This window comes from Meles meles, chromosome 20, assembly GCF_922984935.1.
Source record: "Meles meles chromosome 20, mMelMel3.1 paternal haplotype, whole genome shotgun sequence".
Classification (NCBI taxonomy): Eukaryota; Metazoa; Chordata; class Mammalia; order Carnivora; family Mustelidae; genus Meles; species Meles meles.
The window spans coordinates 9,943,506-9,961,414 of record NC_060085.1 but is presented as its reverse complement, the minus strand read 5'-3'; the positions used below and the strand labels follow the sequence as shown (position 1 = coordinate 9,961,414).

General features: G+C 50.3%; 2 protein-coding genes across 2 annotated transcripts; both read left to right on the top strand.

The window, feature by feature from the left end:
• The first annotated feature begins 1,740 nt into the window (after positions 1–1,740).
• DNAJB1 (DnaJ heat shock protein family (Hsp40) member B1) lies at positions 1,741–5,512 on the top strand. Its single transcript, XM_045990900.1, has 3 exons — positions 1,741–2,023; positions 3,219–3,799; positions 4,085–5,512. Exons 1-3 carry the CDS (start codon positions 1,813–1,815, stop codon positions 4,313–4,315), a joined length of 1,023 nt encoding a protein of 340 aa, XP_045846856.1. The 5' UTR covers positions 1,741–1,812; the 3' UTR covers positions 4,316–5,512.
• A 5,867-nt stretch (positions 5,513–11,379) lies between these two features.
• On the top strand, positions 11,380–12,385 carry LOC123932782 (N-alpha-acetyltransferase 20). The gene has a single exon (XM_045991384.1). The coding sequence runs from the start codon at positions 11,410–11,412 to the stop codon at positions 11,944–11,946; it is 537 nt and encodes a 178-aa protein (XP_045847340.1). The 5' UTR covers positions 11,380–11,409; the 3' UTR covers positions 11,947–12,385.
• The last annotated feature ends 5,524 nt before the right edge of the window (positions 12,386–17,909 follow it).

Sequence of the window (17,909 nt, the reverse complement as noted above, 5' to 3'; positions counted from 1 at the left end):
AAGTTCACAAGTGCTGGGTTTTCCTTCGTGATGAGAGCTCTTCTGCTATTTATTTATGTAACTTATTTTTTATTTATGAAACTTTTTAAAAATTGAATTATTTTCCCGTTATGATGGTTCAGGACCCCTGCTGTACTATAGTTATGGATGCCCAGGCCAGACCCATCATCCTCCCAGGTTGGCCAGTGTGTGTACTAATCCAGTCCTTACTGACATGGTTACCATTGGTGGGGTCAGTGAGTGCCCAAGGATCGCCAGCATCCCCCAACTCGAAAGCAAGGGGAAGCCATGGTCTTCTTTCTCAGAAGTCTCAGCTTACACCAAGGCAGCAGTCACCAGAAGCATTTGCTGTGGTGCTGCCAGGAAGGGGGTGGCTCAGCAGCCCATCATTTACCGAGGTGGTTAGTCACCCCTTTGATAGTACCTCCTCTGTGCCAGGTCTGTCCTGCACACTTTACAAATGTTGACTTCATGAGGCAAGTACAACTGCTATCCTCATTGTACAGATGAGGGAACTGAGGCCCCAGATGGTTCAGTAACCAGCCCAAGGTCATGCAGCCAGGAAGTGCTGAAACTGGGAATGAAACCTGCTGTCTGGCTCCAGAGCCAGCATCACACCACCCTCACCTCCCAAGCAGCTCTTCCAGGAACTTCCCACCTCAACCACCACCACTGCCTACCCCTTCTTCCTATGGCTTCCTCAGATGGTACCCCTTTCTGAGCCTCCTTTCCCCATCAGCCCTGCCTTTGACCACAGGCACCCCAGACTCTCAGAGCCAAAGGGGATCACAGACCCTGAGAGGTGTATGACACACCCATGCCCCCCCAAATCACAAATGTAGTGGGGAGAAAAATGAAGCAGGTGTGTTAAAAACAGGCAAGAATATTTATGAAGTGTCCACTGCGACTGGATGCCAGATACTGTTCCAGTATCTAGGTTCTGGCAACTGCAGGCTGGGAGGGAGAGTGATTTAGCATGAAAACCAAAGAACAGGATAATTTCAGATTTCAGTGACAGGTGTTCTTGAGAAAAAGGTAAAGTGAAAGGCATAAGGAGCCTTTTTACCCGGAGAGATCACTCCGGCGAGGTAAGCTTTTGTCCCGGGGCTTCACCTTGCTTTATAGGAACCTGTATAGTGAGGACAGGGACAGTTCTGGGGCTCCTTATTGCATTCTCCCCACAGCCAAGAGAAGAGGGCGGGGGGGGGTATTTTTCTTCCCTTGTTACAGAAGTCGGGGTAGAGGGGAACCTAGGGCAAGGCAAGGTTAGCCAGTTTTCTCAGAATCACCCGGAGCGAGAACCCCCATTCTCGGAGCCCCGTGAGAAGCTGGAGAGCAGCTCTACTGTCACCTGGAGAAGAGCCAGGCAGCCCTAAGGGGAGGGTCCACATCCGGCCCCGCCCCTTCCCGAAAGGTGTGCAGTAACCTATTGACCCAGGCAGGGGATGACACACGCTGCCGACCCGGGTCTGAGAAAGCAGTGAAAAAAGGTCGCGATTGGCTCCCCGTCAAGTGGGCGGGGCCCCCGTCGCTTGGTGCGCGCGCCGCGGGGAGGCGTTGCCGAGGGCGGAGCGGGAAGGGGCGTGGCCGCGCGCGGGCGGCCGTTGGCGGCTAGGCCCCGCCCCGGACGTCGCGCGTCGCCGACTGGGAGGCGGCGATTGGTCGGAACGGCACGGGGGGCGGGGCAGAAGGTTCTGGAGGGGGCTGGCGGGCTCTGGAAGCTTCCGCCGGACGGGTATATAGAGTCCGGGACGGGGCGGCGGCGAAGCCGGGGTACGGCGACGGCTGGGCGGCGGGCCGCAGGCGGGGGCTATGGGCAAGGACTATTATCAGACGCTGGGCCTGGCCCGCGGCGCGTCGGACGAGGAAATCAAGCGGGCTTACCGCCGCCAGGCGCTGCGCTACCACCCGGACAAGAACAAGGAGCCCGGCGCCGAGGAGAAGTTCAAGGAGATCGCCGAGGCCTACGACGTGCTCAGCGACCCGCGCAAGCGTGAGATCTTTGACCGCTACGGGGAAGAAGGTGCGTGCGCGCGCGGCTAGGGGCGCGCCCCCGCCGTTTGACAGGAGGGGAAACCGAGGCCCGGCGGCGGGGCTGTAGCGTCCCCGGGGGGCGCCCTGGGCCTGGTGGGCGAGAGGCCCCCGCCCTCCGGCCACGCGGGCCTCCGCCCTCGGATTGGCGGCCGCCGGATGGGAGGAGGAGTCCTGGCAGCTCTGCTGGCCCAGAAGCTTCTAGCATGTCTGCGGTTGCTCCTCCCTAGGCGTCTCCACCCACGTCCCCGAGCGGTCCCAGGGGTGCGGGTGCGACGCAGTGGGGACCGAGGCCGAGCCGGGCCCGTGACATCGCGGCCCCGGCAGTCCGGAGCTCACTTGGGCCGAGGTGGCAGGCCTAGCGTCCAGGGGCGCAGGGTGGGGCTTGCGGCTGCGCGTCGGGCTAGACCTGCGAGCGGCGAGCCTGCGGATGAGCGCACCGATTAGCGCCGACCTCGCTTCTGGGCCCCTGTGAGGGCGGAGTGAGATAATCCCTGTAAAGTGCTTACCTAACCTGGTGCCAGGCACGTAGATGGCAGCCAGCGCCCGAACGCAGTCCAGGTGCAGAGGAACCCGCCTCTGCCCGGCCGCAGCGGCGCAGGCCTTTGAGGCCCAGAGAAGGAAGCTGTCTTGTTGTCCAGTTGCCCGTGGATGACTCAGACTGGTTTCTGGGCTGGGTCTTAAGAAATGAAGTGGCTTTTTATGTAAGGATGGTGGCAATTAGTGCCAGGGTGTGAGAATTTGAAAAGCTGCGTTTATGGTTTTGCTTTCATTTCTGTTCCTCACACATTCCTAGCTCTTGAGTATTTCTGAGAGTAAACACTGAGCACTGATCCTGGAGCGTGCCTTTTTCAGCAGATCTCTTCATGAATTTTTTGTAAATCTTCGTATATTTGTAGGGAGAATAGGTTGGTCAAGAAGCGGTGGGAATTCCGTGGCCTCTACAGAGGGCCCTTGAGTCCCTTGCCCCTGTCCTAGCACGCTGAAGCACCTGGAGGGGGGATTCTAACTCTGGCTTAGGGTTCTTTACTCTTCCTGACAAGCTAAAAAAAAAAATTCCGCCCCCCAACTTTAATGGTTCTCAAGCTTTTTTCCTTAGTAAAAGTACCTAGAGAGAAGAGGTGAGGGAGGCAGGGGGATAGAAGCTCACCACCAACCATCTAATTTCTTCTGATCTCGCCTTTCAGGTCTAAAGGGTGGTGGCCCCAGTGGCGGGAGCAGTGGTGGTGCTAACGGTACCTCTTTCAGCTACACATTCCATGGAGACCCTCATGCCATGTTTGCAGAGTTCTTCGGGGGCCGAAATCCCTTTGACACCTTTTTTGGACAGCGGAACGGGGAGGAAGGCATGGACATTGATGACCCGTTCTCTGGCTTCCCCATGGGCATGGGTGGTTTCACCAACATGAACTTTGGCCGTTCCCGTCCTGCCCAAGAGCCCACCCGAAAGAAACAAGATCCCCCCGTCACCCACGACCTTAGGGTCTCACTTGAAGAGATCTATAGCGGCTGTACCAAGAAGATGAAAATCTCCCATAAGCGGCTGAACCCCGATGGAAAGAGCATTCGCAACGAAGACAAGATCTTGACCATTGAAGTGAAGCGGGGGTGGAAAGAAGGGACCAAAATCACCTTCCCCAAGGAAGGTGACCAGACCTCCAACAACATTCCAGCTGACATTGTCTTTGTTTTAAAGGACAAGCCACACAATATCTTTAAGAGAGATGGCTCTGATGTCATTTACCCAGCCAAGATCAGCCTTCGGGAGGTAGGATACTAATAAGTAGGGTAGTATGTATGGAGGGAGACTGTTGGATTTTGAAGTCGTTGGATATTTGCTTGGCAGATATGTCTAAGCACTTTGGAGCCAGGCTTGGGGGTTACAGCAAAAACGAGACTGACTAGGGCTCTGTTTTTCCAGAGTTTTCCATATCTGGGGGCAAGGTCTTAGCTGTAGGGGCCTGGTGGTGCTTCCCCTACATTAAACGGCTTCTGGACAGGAGTTAAGCATCCTAAATACCTTCCATCTAACATTCTGTCTTTGCTCTCTAAGGCTCTGTGTGGCTGCACAGTGAATGTACCCACTCTGGACGGCAGGACCATACCCGTTGTGTTCAAAGATGTCATCAGGCCTGGCATGCGGCGAAAAGTTCCTGGAGAAGGCCTCCCCCTCCCCAAAACGCCCGAGAAACGCGGGGACCTCATTATTGAGTTTGAAGTAATCTTCCCTGAAAGGATTCCCCAGACATCAAGAACCGTACTTGAGCAGATTCTTCCAATATAGTCACCTGTGTTTCCCAAGGACTGACCAGGGACCTTTCCAGAGCTCAAGGATTTCCGGACCGTTCTACCAGTTGTGGACCCGTGAGAGGGCGGGAGGACCCAGGGAGGGCTTTCGTACTGCTGAATGTTTTCCAGAGAATATATTACAATCTTTCAAAGTCGTGCACTAGACTTAAGTGGTTTTTCGAGCGATAGGGCAGCAGGTGGTGGGGACAGCAGGAAAAGGCATTCCAGTCTGTCCCACTGGTTCCTGCAGCCCTCCCGGGATGGGCCCGCACCCTCCTCCAGGCCCCGCCCATGGTCGAGAGGCAGACCCACAGCTGGACTTGATGTGTCTGTAGTCCCTTGACTTGTGGCCATTAGGTGGTGCCAACCGGCCATCTTGGTTACCAGACCCTGTACACTCCTCAGTTTCTGTTGTGTGATCAGTTTGTGTTTTATTCTGTATTTGTCTCCCACGTCTTGCTCTTCCCCTGAAGAATCTGTTTTCTCTTTTGCCATCTCAAATTGAGAACCAACTTCGGTTATTTTTGCAAAACTGCCTGGCTGGCACCCACAAGCAATACCTTTTGTTCCAGCAGGACCAAGGGAGCCAGCCTCATGTGAATGAGTTGCACAGATACTTCTCCCGAGAGGGTCAGGGGCCCTGGACAGAGTAGGGGGCCTTTTCTTGACCCCTGACTCTGAGGCCATGTGCACTCAATTATGGGTCACACTCTTTTTTTTTTTTTTTTCTTTTATCTATAAGGCAATCTTTTGGCACACCTGGGACTTACAAGTGGCCCAGGTAATTTTTCATTTAATGGACTCTGGACTCTTTCAAAAGGATCTGATCCTTTTGAATTTTGCACAGCTCTAGATATAATCCCTTTTGATAAAAGGGTCTTTGCTTCTGATTACAGGAGCACTGTGGAACGTCTGTAAATATGTTTTTATAATTCTGTGTAATGTTGGTGTGCCCTCAAAGGAAACCAGTCCACGGCAGCTGCTGCTCTCTGTACAGGGCCACGATGGAATTCAAAAGGAACCTTGGGAGTTGGGGAGGGGGGCCGGGTTGGAACAAGTGTCTGTTCCTTGCAGGCCAGTCTGGTGCTCAGACCTTTAGACTCATTGTAAGTTGCCACTGCCAACATGAGACCAAAGCGTGTGACTTGTCAATGTGCAGCACGACAGCATTAAAGACTGATGCTAAACCTCAGGGGAGCAGTCCTGCGACTCTGTTTGAGGGTTTTGCTGATGGGCTGGGGTGGTGGCTGGTTGTCCCTCCAGATGCAGTCAGGGTGGAAGGGAAGGGCCAGGGAAGGCTAGGGGTGGGCACAGGCAGGAATCCTCTGCAAGGGAGAGATAAGTCTCCCTTCCTGGGCTGCATGCAGAGTAGAGAACGTCAGCCCACCTGGACCTGACCCAGGCACCCAAAGAGCCCTGTGGATTTCAGAGCTGGTTTTAGGAAGGGTGGGCTGGAGTAAAGGAATTCCCTTTCCCATCCTGCAGGGCCCAGTTGCTGGAGCCCAGGGGAGGTGCATGGTCTGCCCTTATGATCCCCATCTACTCCTTTCTTGCTAGGACAGGCTGGGTGTCAGGCAGGCTCTGGCCAAACCAGACTGGAATTCCAGCCCAGAGCTGACCCCACCCTGGAGAAGACCCATTTCCTGCCCTGGCTCTATTGGCAGGCGACTGAGGCCGCTTTTCCTTTGTTACTTTTTTTAAGGAACTGGTTTTATTACAAGGTAAGTAATTACATAGGCTTAAAACAATGTATTGCTACTTTGCTACAAAATGTCTTGAAGTAAAAACTTAAATGCCAGTGTGTTTAAAATCAACCCAGGGGTGGCTTTCCCTTCCCACTGAAACAGTTTAGCCACTGAAAATGGAGTAGGAGCTGTGTTGTCAAAGAGAAGTTTCTGTAAGTGATGGGAGTGTTTTCTGTCATCTTTAAATGGAAGTGCTTTAAGATTCAGTAAACTAAATTCAGTTTCTCAGTTGTTCAGTCACATTCCAAGTGCTCAACAGCAGTTTCCATATTTGAATCCCATGGCAATCGCTTTCTAGCTGTGTGACCTTGGGCAAGTGACTTAGCCTCTCTGTGCCTCAGATTCTTCAGCTATAAAACAGGTATAATAATAGTACCTCTTCTAGGGTTGTAAGGTTTCTGGAGATGGAGATACACACACCAGGGCCCGGCACAGAATAAGCTCTGTGTGCCAGTCACCATGCGAAGACTTCTTTGTCCATAGCTGGCAGCCCTAAAGGCTGAGGCGAGTCCAAGGCCTTTGGGGGTGGTCTCAGCTGAGCTCCAGGAACCCAATTGCCAGATGATCTCCTGAGACACTCACTCCAATCCTGGCCCTGACCCAGCCTGAGGAAGCTTTACCTGAAGCAGGCTCACTTCCATGCTGTTGTGACAACCAACTGACTGGAAAGACAGCAGAGCACCGGGCTCCAGACCTGAGCAACTCCCAGTTTGAATCCCAACTCTGTCACTTTGCTGTCATGTGTCCTTGGGCAGGTGACTTCACTCTGGGTCTCAGTGGCCTCCTTTTAAAAATGAGACAAAGGAGGTGCAGATTTCACGGTGGTCTAAGAAGAGTGGGCAAGGTAACAGCCAGGAAGCAAGGAACAAGACGTCATGATCTTGGTTTCTGTGCACCCTCAGGGTGTGCTGAGTTCAAATTCGTTCACTGCATTCCCCCAAGCAAATGACAAAACTTCTCAGGGCCTCAGGTCCCTCCCGTGTAAAACAGGACAATCACCACAACTTAGCCTTCTCACTGCCCCCAAGTTAGAGCTAACCCCCAAAAAGGCCTCTGTGCTACAGGCCTGGCCCAGAACAAGTATGCAATTAACATGAGCAAATATTTCTATTTCTAAAGCACTTAGCAGAAATCCTGTCTCAACTCATCTTTTAAATTTTTTTTAAAAGATTTTATTTACTTGGGGCACCTGGAGTGGCTCAGGTCATGATCCCAGAGTCCTGGAGTTGAGTCTCCCATCAGGCTCCCTGCTCAGTGGGAAGCCTGCTTCTCCCTCTCCCACTATCCCTGCTTGTGTTCCCTCTCTCACTGTCTCTTTCTCTCTTTCAAATAAATAAAAATCTTTTTTTTAATTTTATTCATTTGCGAGAGAGCCCAAGCAGGCGTAGTGGTAGGCAGAGGGACAGGGAGAAGCAGACTCCCCGCTGAGCAGAGACACCCCCCCCCCCAATATGGGGCTCAATCCCAGGACCCAGGATCATGACCTGAGTGGAGAGCAGACACTTAACCAACTGAGCCACCCAGGCACCCTCAATTTTTTTTTTTTTTTTAACTAAGCTCTACACCCAACATGGGGCTTGAACTCCCAATCCAGACATCGAGGGTCGCACACTCTCCTGACTTAACCAGTCAGGCACCCCATGTCCCAGGTCTTTAATATTATTCTTAGTAGTTAATTATTGAAGTACGCGACATAGCACCTGCCACATAATAAGTATTGTTCCATTGAGTCAACATTGATTAACTCCCTACTATGTGCCCTGCCCTGTGTTTGATGCTGGGGACACAGTGAACAAAAGTGGCAAAAATTCCTGCTCTTCTAGAGCTAAGGATTGACTCAGGGGAGAAAGAAAATAAAGATAAATAAATAAAACATCTAATATACTAGAGAGTGGGGAGAGTGATGCAGAAGTATAAAATATTGGGGGGTAGAGAGTTTGGGGTACTTTTAAAATAGCATGGTCAGGGAATGCTCCCCAAGAAGATGACATATGAGTGAAGATTTGAAGGAGGTAACTTCTTCAGGTGGATACTGAGGGAAGGGTGTTCCAGGCAGAGGGAGCAGCCTGTGCAAAGGCCCTGAGGTAAGAGTGCGCCTGAGTTGTTTGAGGACAAGCCAGCAGCCAGCGAGGCTGGAGCAGAGTGAGCAAGGTGTAAGTGGGAGGAAGTGAGGGCAGCGGGAGACAAAGTAGTCAGTGCAGGATTTGGTGGGCCCCTGGGAGAACTTCAGCTTTTCCTCAGAGTGAGGCAGGAGCTTGCAAGCACTCAGGTTTTGGGTTTTTTCTTCATTTCCCTTTGCTGGGATGGGAGGTAGGGGAGTGTCATTTGATTGTATAACTTGAAGTCCCTGATATATGTCATCAGTCTCTTGAAATTTCAATGCACCAAACTTTCATCTGAAAACAGCACGACACACACAAGTGTCTATATTTTCTACAAAATCTAGTCCCTAAGGTTGCCTGAGTGTCTCAGTTGGTTGGGCATCTGCCTTTGGCTCAGGTCATAATCCCAGGCCCCCGGGATCAAGCCCCACATCAGGCTCCCTGCTCAGCGGGGAGCCTGCTTCTCCCTCTGCTGCTCCCCTGTTTGTGCTCTCGCTCTGTGTGTCAAATAAATAAATCTTTAAAAATAAATAAATAAATAAATAAATAATAAATAAATAAAATCTAGTCCTTAAAGTACATGTACTCATGTTCCCTCCCACAGACCTGAGAATGCTTTCCTGGTCTGGTGATTCCACGCCTACCTGGGGCATCTGAATTCTGAGTTCTCAAAATGTGATGATTCAGCCAGACATCTCCCCTCTTCATCACAAAGGGAGGAGACAAACCTCGGGAATGATCCACAAGGTCTCCCTCCAGAACAACCCTAGCTTCCTCAAGGTCACCAACCATGCCCTGATAATCTTTCATCACCAGCGCTGAGAGCAGTGCTTGGCCCAGAACTGCGCTCTGAGTGTTTGGTGAATGAGTAATCGCGGCACCAACTGATTAGGACAAGAGGACCTGCAACATCTATCCTATGACCACTCATGTTAGAGCGTGTGCAGAGGAAGGACAGCCCAGGCCCAGGGGGCTGCTGGTGGTTTCCCCTGGGAAGGATCCCCTGTGGCCCATTTCCTCCAGTCCCCACCTGGTAGAAGTAGAAGTTCTCTAGCTCCAAGAAAGCCCCTCTTTTCTGGGGATCTGTTCCTACTTCATGATTCATGGGTTAGTCATTAGGCACAGTTCCTGAGCGTCAGGTCAACGCTAGGCCCTGGGAGACCCAGGGACAAGGCGATGTGGGTGGTCCTCGGAAAGCTCATCGTCTTCTCTGAAACACCTAACTAAAACAGAGATTTTAGGTTCTCTTGGCTTCCATAACAAGGCGCCACAAACAACATGGCTTGGAGTAACAGGAAGTCACTCTCTCATACATCGAAAGGTCAAAACTCTGGAACCAAAGTATGAGCAGGGTTGGTTCCTTCGGGAGGCTCTGAGAAAGGATCTGTCCCATGCATCTCTGCTGGATCCTGGGTGTTCCATGCTCCCCACCCACCCCCCAGCCTCACACGGCCCTCCCCCTGCACCCCTCTGTGTCTTCTCTTCTGTCTCTTCTAAGGACACTTGTTGATTCAGGGCCCACCCTAATCCAGGCTGATCTCATCTCGAGATCCTTAACTTAATGACCTCTGCAAAGACCCTTACTCCAAATTAGGACACATTGACAGCATCAGGGACACAGACTTTGGGGGGGGGGGCACCATTCAGCCCATTACACTGGGCAAGGCACTTCCCATGACCAGAGGGCTTGGAGGGAAGAGGTCTGGCACGCCCTGAGGAAACAGGCCAGGGGACGGGCATATGTCAGGATGAGGCTGTTAGGCACCTGATGGGTGAAGACTGACAAAGGCTGGGCTGAGGGGCAATGAGACCCGGTAGCCTGGGGTGGCTGGAACAGACAGTAGGAGAAAGTCGGGTGGGGCCTGGCTGGGGCGAGGCAGGCCAGGTGCCAGGGCCCTGCGGAGGCAGGCCTACATGCCTGGGGCAGAAGGAAAGCCTGTTGGAAGAGTTTGAGTCAGGAAAGACAAGGCCTGATTTGCCTTTTCGGGAAATTGGAGCTGAGGCCTGGGCGGTTTGTCTCAGTGAGGGGCCACCTTTCTTTGGGAAGGTATTGGTGGACAGCAACATAGCTTAAGCCTGTCTCCAGATGGAATACTACAGCAAAGGGTGTTTTGAGGGCAGATGGCCTCTTGGTGGGGAGAGGCTGGGGTGCGGGGTCTTCAGCAACGGAGGGGCGGGACCTGACTCGGCTGCTCAGAGGCGCCCTCTGGCCGCTGTTAGGGTTGCAGACCTGGGAGTGGAAAGCGGACGGAGCTAGGATCTGTGCAAGAAGTCACTGCTGGAGATGATGGGGCTGGACCCGGGTGGGGGCCAAGTCGGTGGTGGGAAATTACCAGTGATGCATTTTATTTTTTTTAAGATTTTATTTATTTATTGGACAGATCACAAGTAGGCAGAGAGGCAGGCGGGGGGGTGGGGGGAGCAGGCTCCCTGCTGAGCAGAGAGCCCGATGCGATGCAGGGCTCGATCCCAGAACCCTGGGATCATGACCTGAGCTGAAGGCAGAGGCTTTAACCCACTGAGCCACCCAGGCGCCCCCAGTGATGCATTTTAAAAAGAGGTCTTCCCATTGGCCCTCCAGAAAACAGCACTGCTTCTGGGTTCTATCATGACTTTCTGAAATCCAGCAGCAAAAGGCAGGTGCCTGCCCTGGGTCTGAGGGACCTGGGGCCAAAGGACCCAGCCCGGTAAGGGCCACCTCCTTTGCTTCCCCTCCAGGTCTGTCCCACTAAGATCACTCCTACCAGGCTGACAGGGGAAGCCCAAACACAGGCCACAAACTCCGAGATCGCTCTGCCAGGGTATTGTCCCTCAGCAATCTTCCTCCTTGGTCCTCCCTGTCCCCTAAGTCTCATCATCAGGCCCCACGCTGAGGCAAGTTTGACCCACCCACCCAGAGAGATGTCATGTGTCTTGGGGTTGAAGCTAAAGCACCATACCCATGAGTCACTGTTCAACTTTGAGTCAGTAGTTCCCCCACTCTGAGTCTCAGTCTCCCCCTCTATAGAATGGGGGTGATGGGGCGCCTGGGTGGCTCAGTGGGTTAAAGCCTCTGCCTTCGGCTCAGGTCATGATTCCAGGGTCCTGGGATCGAGCCCTGCATCGGGCTCTCTGCTCAGCAGGGAGCCTGCTTCCTCCTCTCTCTCTGCCTGCCTCTCTGCCTACTTGTGATTTCTGTCTGCCAAATTAAAAAAAAAAAAAAAGGCGGGGTCTCCTAAGCCGGCTTCCGCGGCGGCCGCGCAATGACTACGCTCCGGGCCTTCACGTGCGATGACCTGTTCCGCTTCAACAACATTAACTTGGATCCACTTACAGAAACTTATGGGATTCCTTTTTACTTACAGTACCTCGCCCACTGGCCAGAGTACTTCATTGTTGCAGAGGCACCTGGTGGAGAGTTAATGGGTTATATCATGGGTAAAGCAGAAGGCTCAGTAGCTAGGGAAGAATGGCACGGGCACGTCACTGCTCTCTCTGTCGCCCCAGAATTTCGACGCCTTGGTTTGGCTGCTAAACTTATGGAGTTATTAGAGGAGATTTCAGAAAGAAAGGGTGGATTTTTCGTCGATCTCTTTGTAAGAGTGTCTAACCAAGTTGCAGTCAACATGTATAAGCAGCTGGGCTACAGCGTGTACAGGACAGTCATAGAATACTACTCGGCCAGCAACGGGGAGCCCGATGAGGATGCCTATGATATGAGGAAAGCACTTTCCAGAGACACTGAGAAGAAATCCATCATACCATTACCTCATCCTGTGAGGCCTGAAGACATTGAATAACCATGGGCAGTGGTTCTTAGGCTGATGCTCCAGATATTTTATGGACAATATTATTTTCATTAGATGATCTTGGAGCTCTATTAGGAGAAAAGTAATCATTTAGGTCTTACAGACTTCAAGAAAATACAGGCTATAAACTTCAGTCTCATTGTTTCCAATTAGCAATATCATACCTACTAAAGCTGTTCACGGTAATAAAATTCAATCAAAAAGGCAGCTAGGTCAGACGGAAACATTCCACTATTTTGGGTCATAATATTCACTTATGCTAGGGAAAAAACTTGCTCCAGTCTCCTCCTAAATTCCGTGCCTGAGAACCACTGCTGCATATATATTTTTTATTTTGTATTGAACTGCTAATTGAAGCTTTAAAAGCATATATGAAATGTATAAATCTAAGATGTATAATAAAATGCACTGTAGACTATGAAAAAAAAAATAAAATAAAAAAATTTAAAAAAAAGATTCTCTCTCCCTCTCTCTCTAGCCCTCCCCCACACTCTCTCTTTCTCTCACTTTCTAAATCAATCAATTAAATAATTAGTTAAAATTTAAAAAAAAAAGAATGGGGGTGATATCCAGTGTGATTATTCACGAAAAGCAGGCAGCACAGGCCATGGCACATAGTAAGAGCTTAATAAAGGCGTCTGCTCCCAGAGGCACCCGGGTTGCTCAGTCATTAAGCGTCTGCCTTTGGCTCAGGTCATGATCCTGGCGGGATCCTGGCATTGAGCCCTGCATTGGGCTTCCTGCTCTGTGGGAAGCCTGCTTCTCCCTCTCCCACTCCCCCTGCTTGTGTGTTCCCTCTCTTGCTGTCTCTCTCTCCCTCTCAAATAAATAAAATCTTTAAAAAAAAGGCGTCTGTTTCCATTTCTATTATGATATAGTGTGTTTATTCATCTGTCTGACCTCAACACTGTTCATGAACAACAGCTGGTGTTCCCTGAGCATTTGCAATCTATCCGGCACCACTGCAGGCATCTGACACAGAATAGCTCATTTCATTCTGCATAATCATAACAACTTTAGGAGGTGTGTTCTATTATTATCCCCATTTCACAGAGGAGGAGACTAAGGCACACAGGGCAAAGCCCAGGGTCACGCAGCTGGTGAGCAGCACAGATGATGGAGATAAAGAAGACTGTATCCTATCCCTCAACCTGAGGTGGTCTGGAGATGGAATAAGAGACCCAGGGAAACTAAAACTGTAGAACAAATAGAAGAAAATATAGAAGAATAACTTTATGTTTTTTTTTTAAGATTTTATTTATTTGACAGACAGAGATCGCAAGTAGGCAGAGAGGCAGGCAGAGAGAGAAAGGGGGAAGCAGGCTCCCCACCAAGCAGAGAGCCTAATGCGGGGCTCAATCCCAGGACCCTGGGATCATGACCTGAGCTGAAGGCAGAGGCTTAAACCACTGAGCCACCCAGGTGCCCCAACTTTACGTTTTAAGGGAAGAACCTCTTTAATGAAATTTCATGGGTGTGAACCACAAGCAGATAAGTCCTGTTATACCACAGTTAGGAATTTTCTCCCAACGAAAGGTATAACGGATGAAGCAAATCATCGCGTGGTGGAATTGGAGTTTGAATGTTTGTGATGCCTAATACTTTACCTTACCTCCCAGGGCCGCTAGGAGAGTTAAATGGCTTAATAAGTGTAAAGTTCTTAGAACAGTGTCTGGCACGTGGGAAGCTCTGTCTAAACAGTATTTACCGTTACTGAAGCTGCCAAGTGCTCAATATCACTGCGCTACCTAGTAGAACTATGCAAACGCACGTGTAATTTTAAATCGTCTAGCAGCCACATTAAGATAATAAAAGAAATAAGTGAAAGGAATTTGAGTAACACATTTTATGTAGCTCAATATATCCACATTATTATTATTATAACATGTTATCAGCATAAAAATGAATTAATGAGATATGATATTTTACAACTGCTCTTCTTTGTACTGTGTCTTGGAAATCTGGTGTGTATTTTCCACTGCCAGCATCTCTCAATTTGTTGGTTTTTTTCCTTAAGGTTTTATTTATCTATTAGCTAGAAAGAGAGAGAGAGCACAAGCAGGGGGGATGGCAGGCAGAGGGAGAAGTAGGCTCCCCACTGAGCAAGTAGCCCCATGTGGGACTTGACCCCAGGACCCTGGTATCATGACCTGAGCTGAAGGCAAATGCTTAACCCACTGAGCCACCTAGGCGTCCCTGGCACATCTCAGTCTCTATTAGACATTTTTTTTAAAATTTTTTTATTTATATGACAGAGAGAAATCACAACTAGGCAGAGAGGCAGGCAGAGAGAGAGGAGGAAGCAGGCTCCCCGCGGAGCAGACAGACCCATGTGGGGCTCAATCCCAGGACCCTGGGATCATGACCTGACCTGAAGGCAGAGGCTTTAACCCACTGAACCACCCAGGCGCCCCTCTATTAGACATATTTCAAATGCTCATAACCACATGTGGAGATTTCACGGAGATGGAACAGATTGGACAGTGCAGGTCTTGCCTCCATGAGGAACACATGCAAATCAACAAGTAAAAGATAGCAACCCAAGTGCAAACAGGGCTAAGAGTATGAGCAGGCAATTTACAAAAGAGGAGAAACTGAAGGCCACTGAGTGAATAAGGAGAGGCTCAAAGTGTCCGGAAATCAGAAAAATGGGAAAGATAGCAATGCTGTTGGCACTTGACAGTGAGTCCAAGTGGCAAAAATTAGAAGAGGGAAAAAGCTAACAGCTGGAGGAGATGTGGGTACACAGGCCCTTCTGCACTGACAGAAGATGTGACTGGGGACAGCAAGTCCAAGAGGCCACATAGCAATTGATTGTGCCCTGTAACCCAGCATCTCTGCATCCAGGTCTCTCTTTTAGGGGGATTCCCACCAGGTCAGTAAGGGGACATGTCCAAGGTAGCAGTGTGGGGAGCTGGAGGCTGCCTGGTGTCCATCCCCAGGGGACACAGTAGTGAGATATGAGGGATATATCCATGGAGGACCAAGTAGAAATTAGAATAAAACAGATTTAAGAGATTGGCAACATGGATGTATCTTTAAGGCCTACAGCAAAACAGGCAAACAAGCAAGCAAGCGATACAGTGCTAACTGGAGAAGAAAAATAGGAAGCCCGAGTATAATAAAACACCCACATAAAACAATGCACATTTTCAGGGGCACCTGGGTGGCTCAGTCAGTTAAGCATCTGCCTTCAGCTAGTGTCATGATCCCAGCGTTCTGGGATGGAGTTCCCTTGTTGTCAGGTTCCTTCCTCTGCAGGGAGCCTGCTTCTCCCTCTCCCTCCGACTGCTGCTCCCCCTGCTTGTGCTCGCTCGCTCTCTCTCTGTCAAATAAATACATAAAATCTTTGAAAAACTGCACATTTTCAAGAAAACACTCAAAAGGGGCATGTTGAGCCTCCTGCAGTGCTGGACCAGAGATGGGAGGGAATTGGGGGTATTTTCCCCTAATGTTTATTTTGAAATTTTCAAAGATATTGAAAATGCACAAAAATGGTAAAATGAAATCCCATATGCTACTCTCCTGGATTCGGTGGCAATTGTTATTACCTTGCCACAATTGTGCTCACCTGTATGCACTCTTTCTCCCCACTCCCTCTCTGCATCCCTCCTCTATATTAATATTAATGTATACCATATTATGATATTGTATATAGAATATATACATATATATTTTTGTGAGCCATTTGGCAGTTGCCGCTATCACAAATTTACCACTAAATAATCCAGTGTGTTTCTCCCCAAAATAAGAACATTCCCTTATCTAACCATAGAGCAATGCTTACATTCAGGAAATTTAATATGGATGTATTATCTAATATCCACTCCACATTCAAATATCTTCGAGTAGCCCAAGAATATCTTTCATAGCTGTTTTTTTTTAATTTTTATCAAGGATCCAATCAAGGATCATACACTGATTTTGGTTGTCACCTCTATCTCCTTCAAACTAGAACTGTTCCCAGCGTTCCATTCATTCATTCAATTAATGGATTGATTTTTCCTTTCCTGATATACATCTATTTGAACACTTCAGGCATTTTTGGTTTGGGGTTGTTTATTTGTTGGCAGAAACTCCCTTAATCAGGAAGTATCTGGTTGTATCCTCATGAGTAGATCCAGGTTAAACACTTTGAGCAGGACCAGGTACTTTGTAGGTGATGTTGTCACAGCAAGGGGCATGTGAGGTTGGCCCGTCCCATCACTGGTGATAATAGTTTTGATCACTTGGTGAAAGCGGTGACTGCCAGGTTTCTCCCTGGTGCTTTTTCCAAAGTATCCTTCCCCCACTGTAATTAACGAGCAATTTGGAGCCTGGTCCTTTGAGACTGTGTGAATATCTACTTCCTCCACTGAGGAGCCTCGCCTGAATTAATTATTTCTCTCCTGGCTGCAAAATGGGGATTTTCTAACTCACTCTTTCCTTCTGTATGTATTAGCTGGCATTACAGATTATTTTTTCCAAAGGGAGCAGAGGCAGCCCTGGAGTCTGAACTCCTCAGCAGCTGGGCCTCCCAGCCTCTTGAGCTATAAAACTGGATAAAGAGGTGGCCTGCTCTGTGCCCTTGGACAACCCCCTCACCCCTCCCTGGGGGACCTCCTCATCAGCCAACAGGGGGGTTTAAGTGGATTCTGCTCAGGACTCTACTGTCCCCATGGCCCCACATACTGTCCTCTTCAGGTGTATAGAGGGCAGCTCAGATGCCAGGCGCAAACAGGGCAGTGGGTACAGTCCCACAGAGGACAGTGGCCCAGCCATAGCAACTGATCACTCAGTGGGGATGGCAGAGGTCAGCAGAACAGGAAGAGAAGGACAATAGCCGTGGCTGTTGCCACGGCAGTGGCAGTGTTTGCCAGCTGGGTGGGGCCAGACTCGCAGCCCTCAGTGGCTAAGCCCAGGCCTCACTCTCCTCTTTCACTCCGCCAGTCTGTAGGACCTGATGGGGCTGGGATACACAACAGCTCACCCTGGGGATTTCAGAGACCCAGTCATTCAATGAACGTTGAGCAGAGTGGCAGCCATTAGAGGCCTCCAAGAACTAAAATTCCCAAAACAAGCTCCTGGTCGAACGCCAGCTGCCCCAGAGGTCGGCTTGGAGGTAGAACAAGGAAATGTCATCTGTCCTGGGAACTGAGAGTCCTGGTCTGTATGAGGTGCGTTTGTGTCTTTTGTTTCTTGGGTCTACTCCTGCCTGAGAAATCCCAGTTAGGAGGCAGACCTGATGATGGTGAGATCACCTGTCTTCTCATTCACACATGTGCTGAGACGCTCCTCGGTGTCTGTCTCTGGACCCAGGCAGCGGGAGGGGGGCCGAGAGGCAGTTAGATGGAGGGGACAGCCTCATGAGAGGGCAGAGGCTTGGACTGGTTGGATACCCTTTGAAACCTAGACATATTATGTGCTCAGTAAATATTCGCTGGTCTAACCAACAACCGAGCAGTCCATCTCGCCTTTGTCTTCCCTACCATGCACCGTTTCATACAGTTTTGCTAGCTCCTAGGATATTGCAGTCTCCCAAAATGTGTGGTATCTTCTGTCCAGCCTCCGGGCCTTTTTGCACGCGCTGTTAACCTCTACCAGAAGCACATTCAGCTTACCCGTTGAAGTATCTGCAGAGATAGGACAGAGCCTGGCACGGAGCAGGGCCACATGAAATATTTGACGAGTGAATGAATGAATGAATGAATGTCCTTGTCCATTGTACACCCCAGGAAGCAGGGACACTCGGGACCCTCCCTATTCATCTCGATCCTCCGCCCGCTCGCCCGCCCGCCTGCCTAGAAAGAATGCATTCTTTTTATCCGCTCCGAGGATGGCCGGGCTGGGGCAGGGGCAGACCGGGAGGAGCACTGGATTGGGGGCTGCCCTCGGCCCCCTCCCAGGTCTCCTAAAGGGTCAGCTTTTCCGGATGTGGGGAGTTTGCCTCTGCCCGAAACTTAGCCCTGGTCACC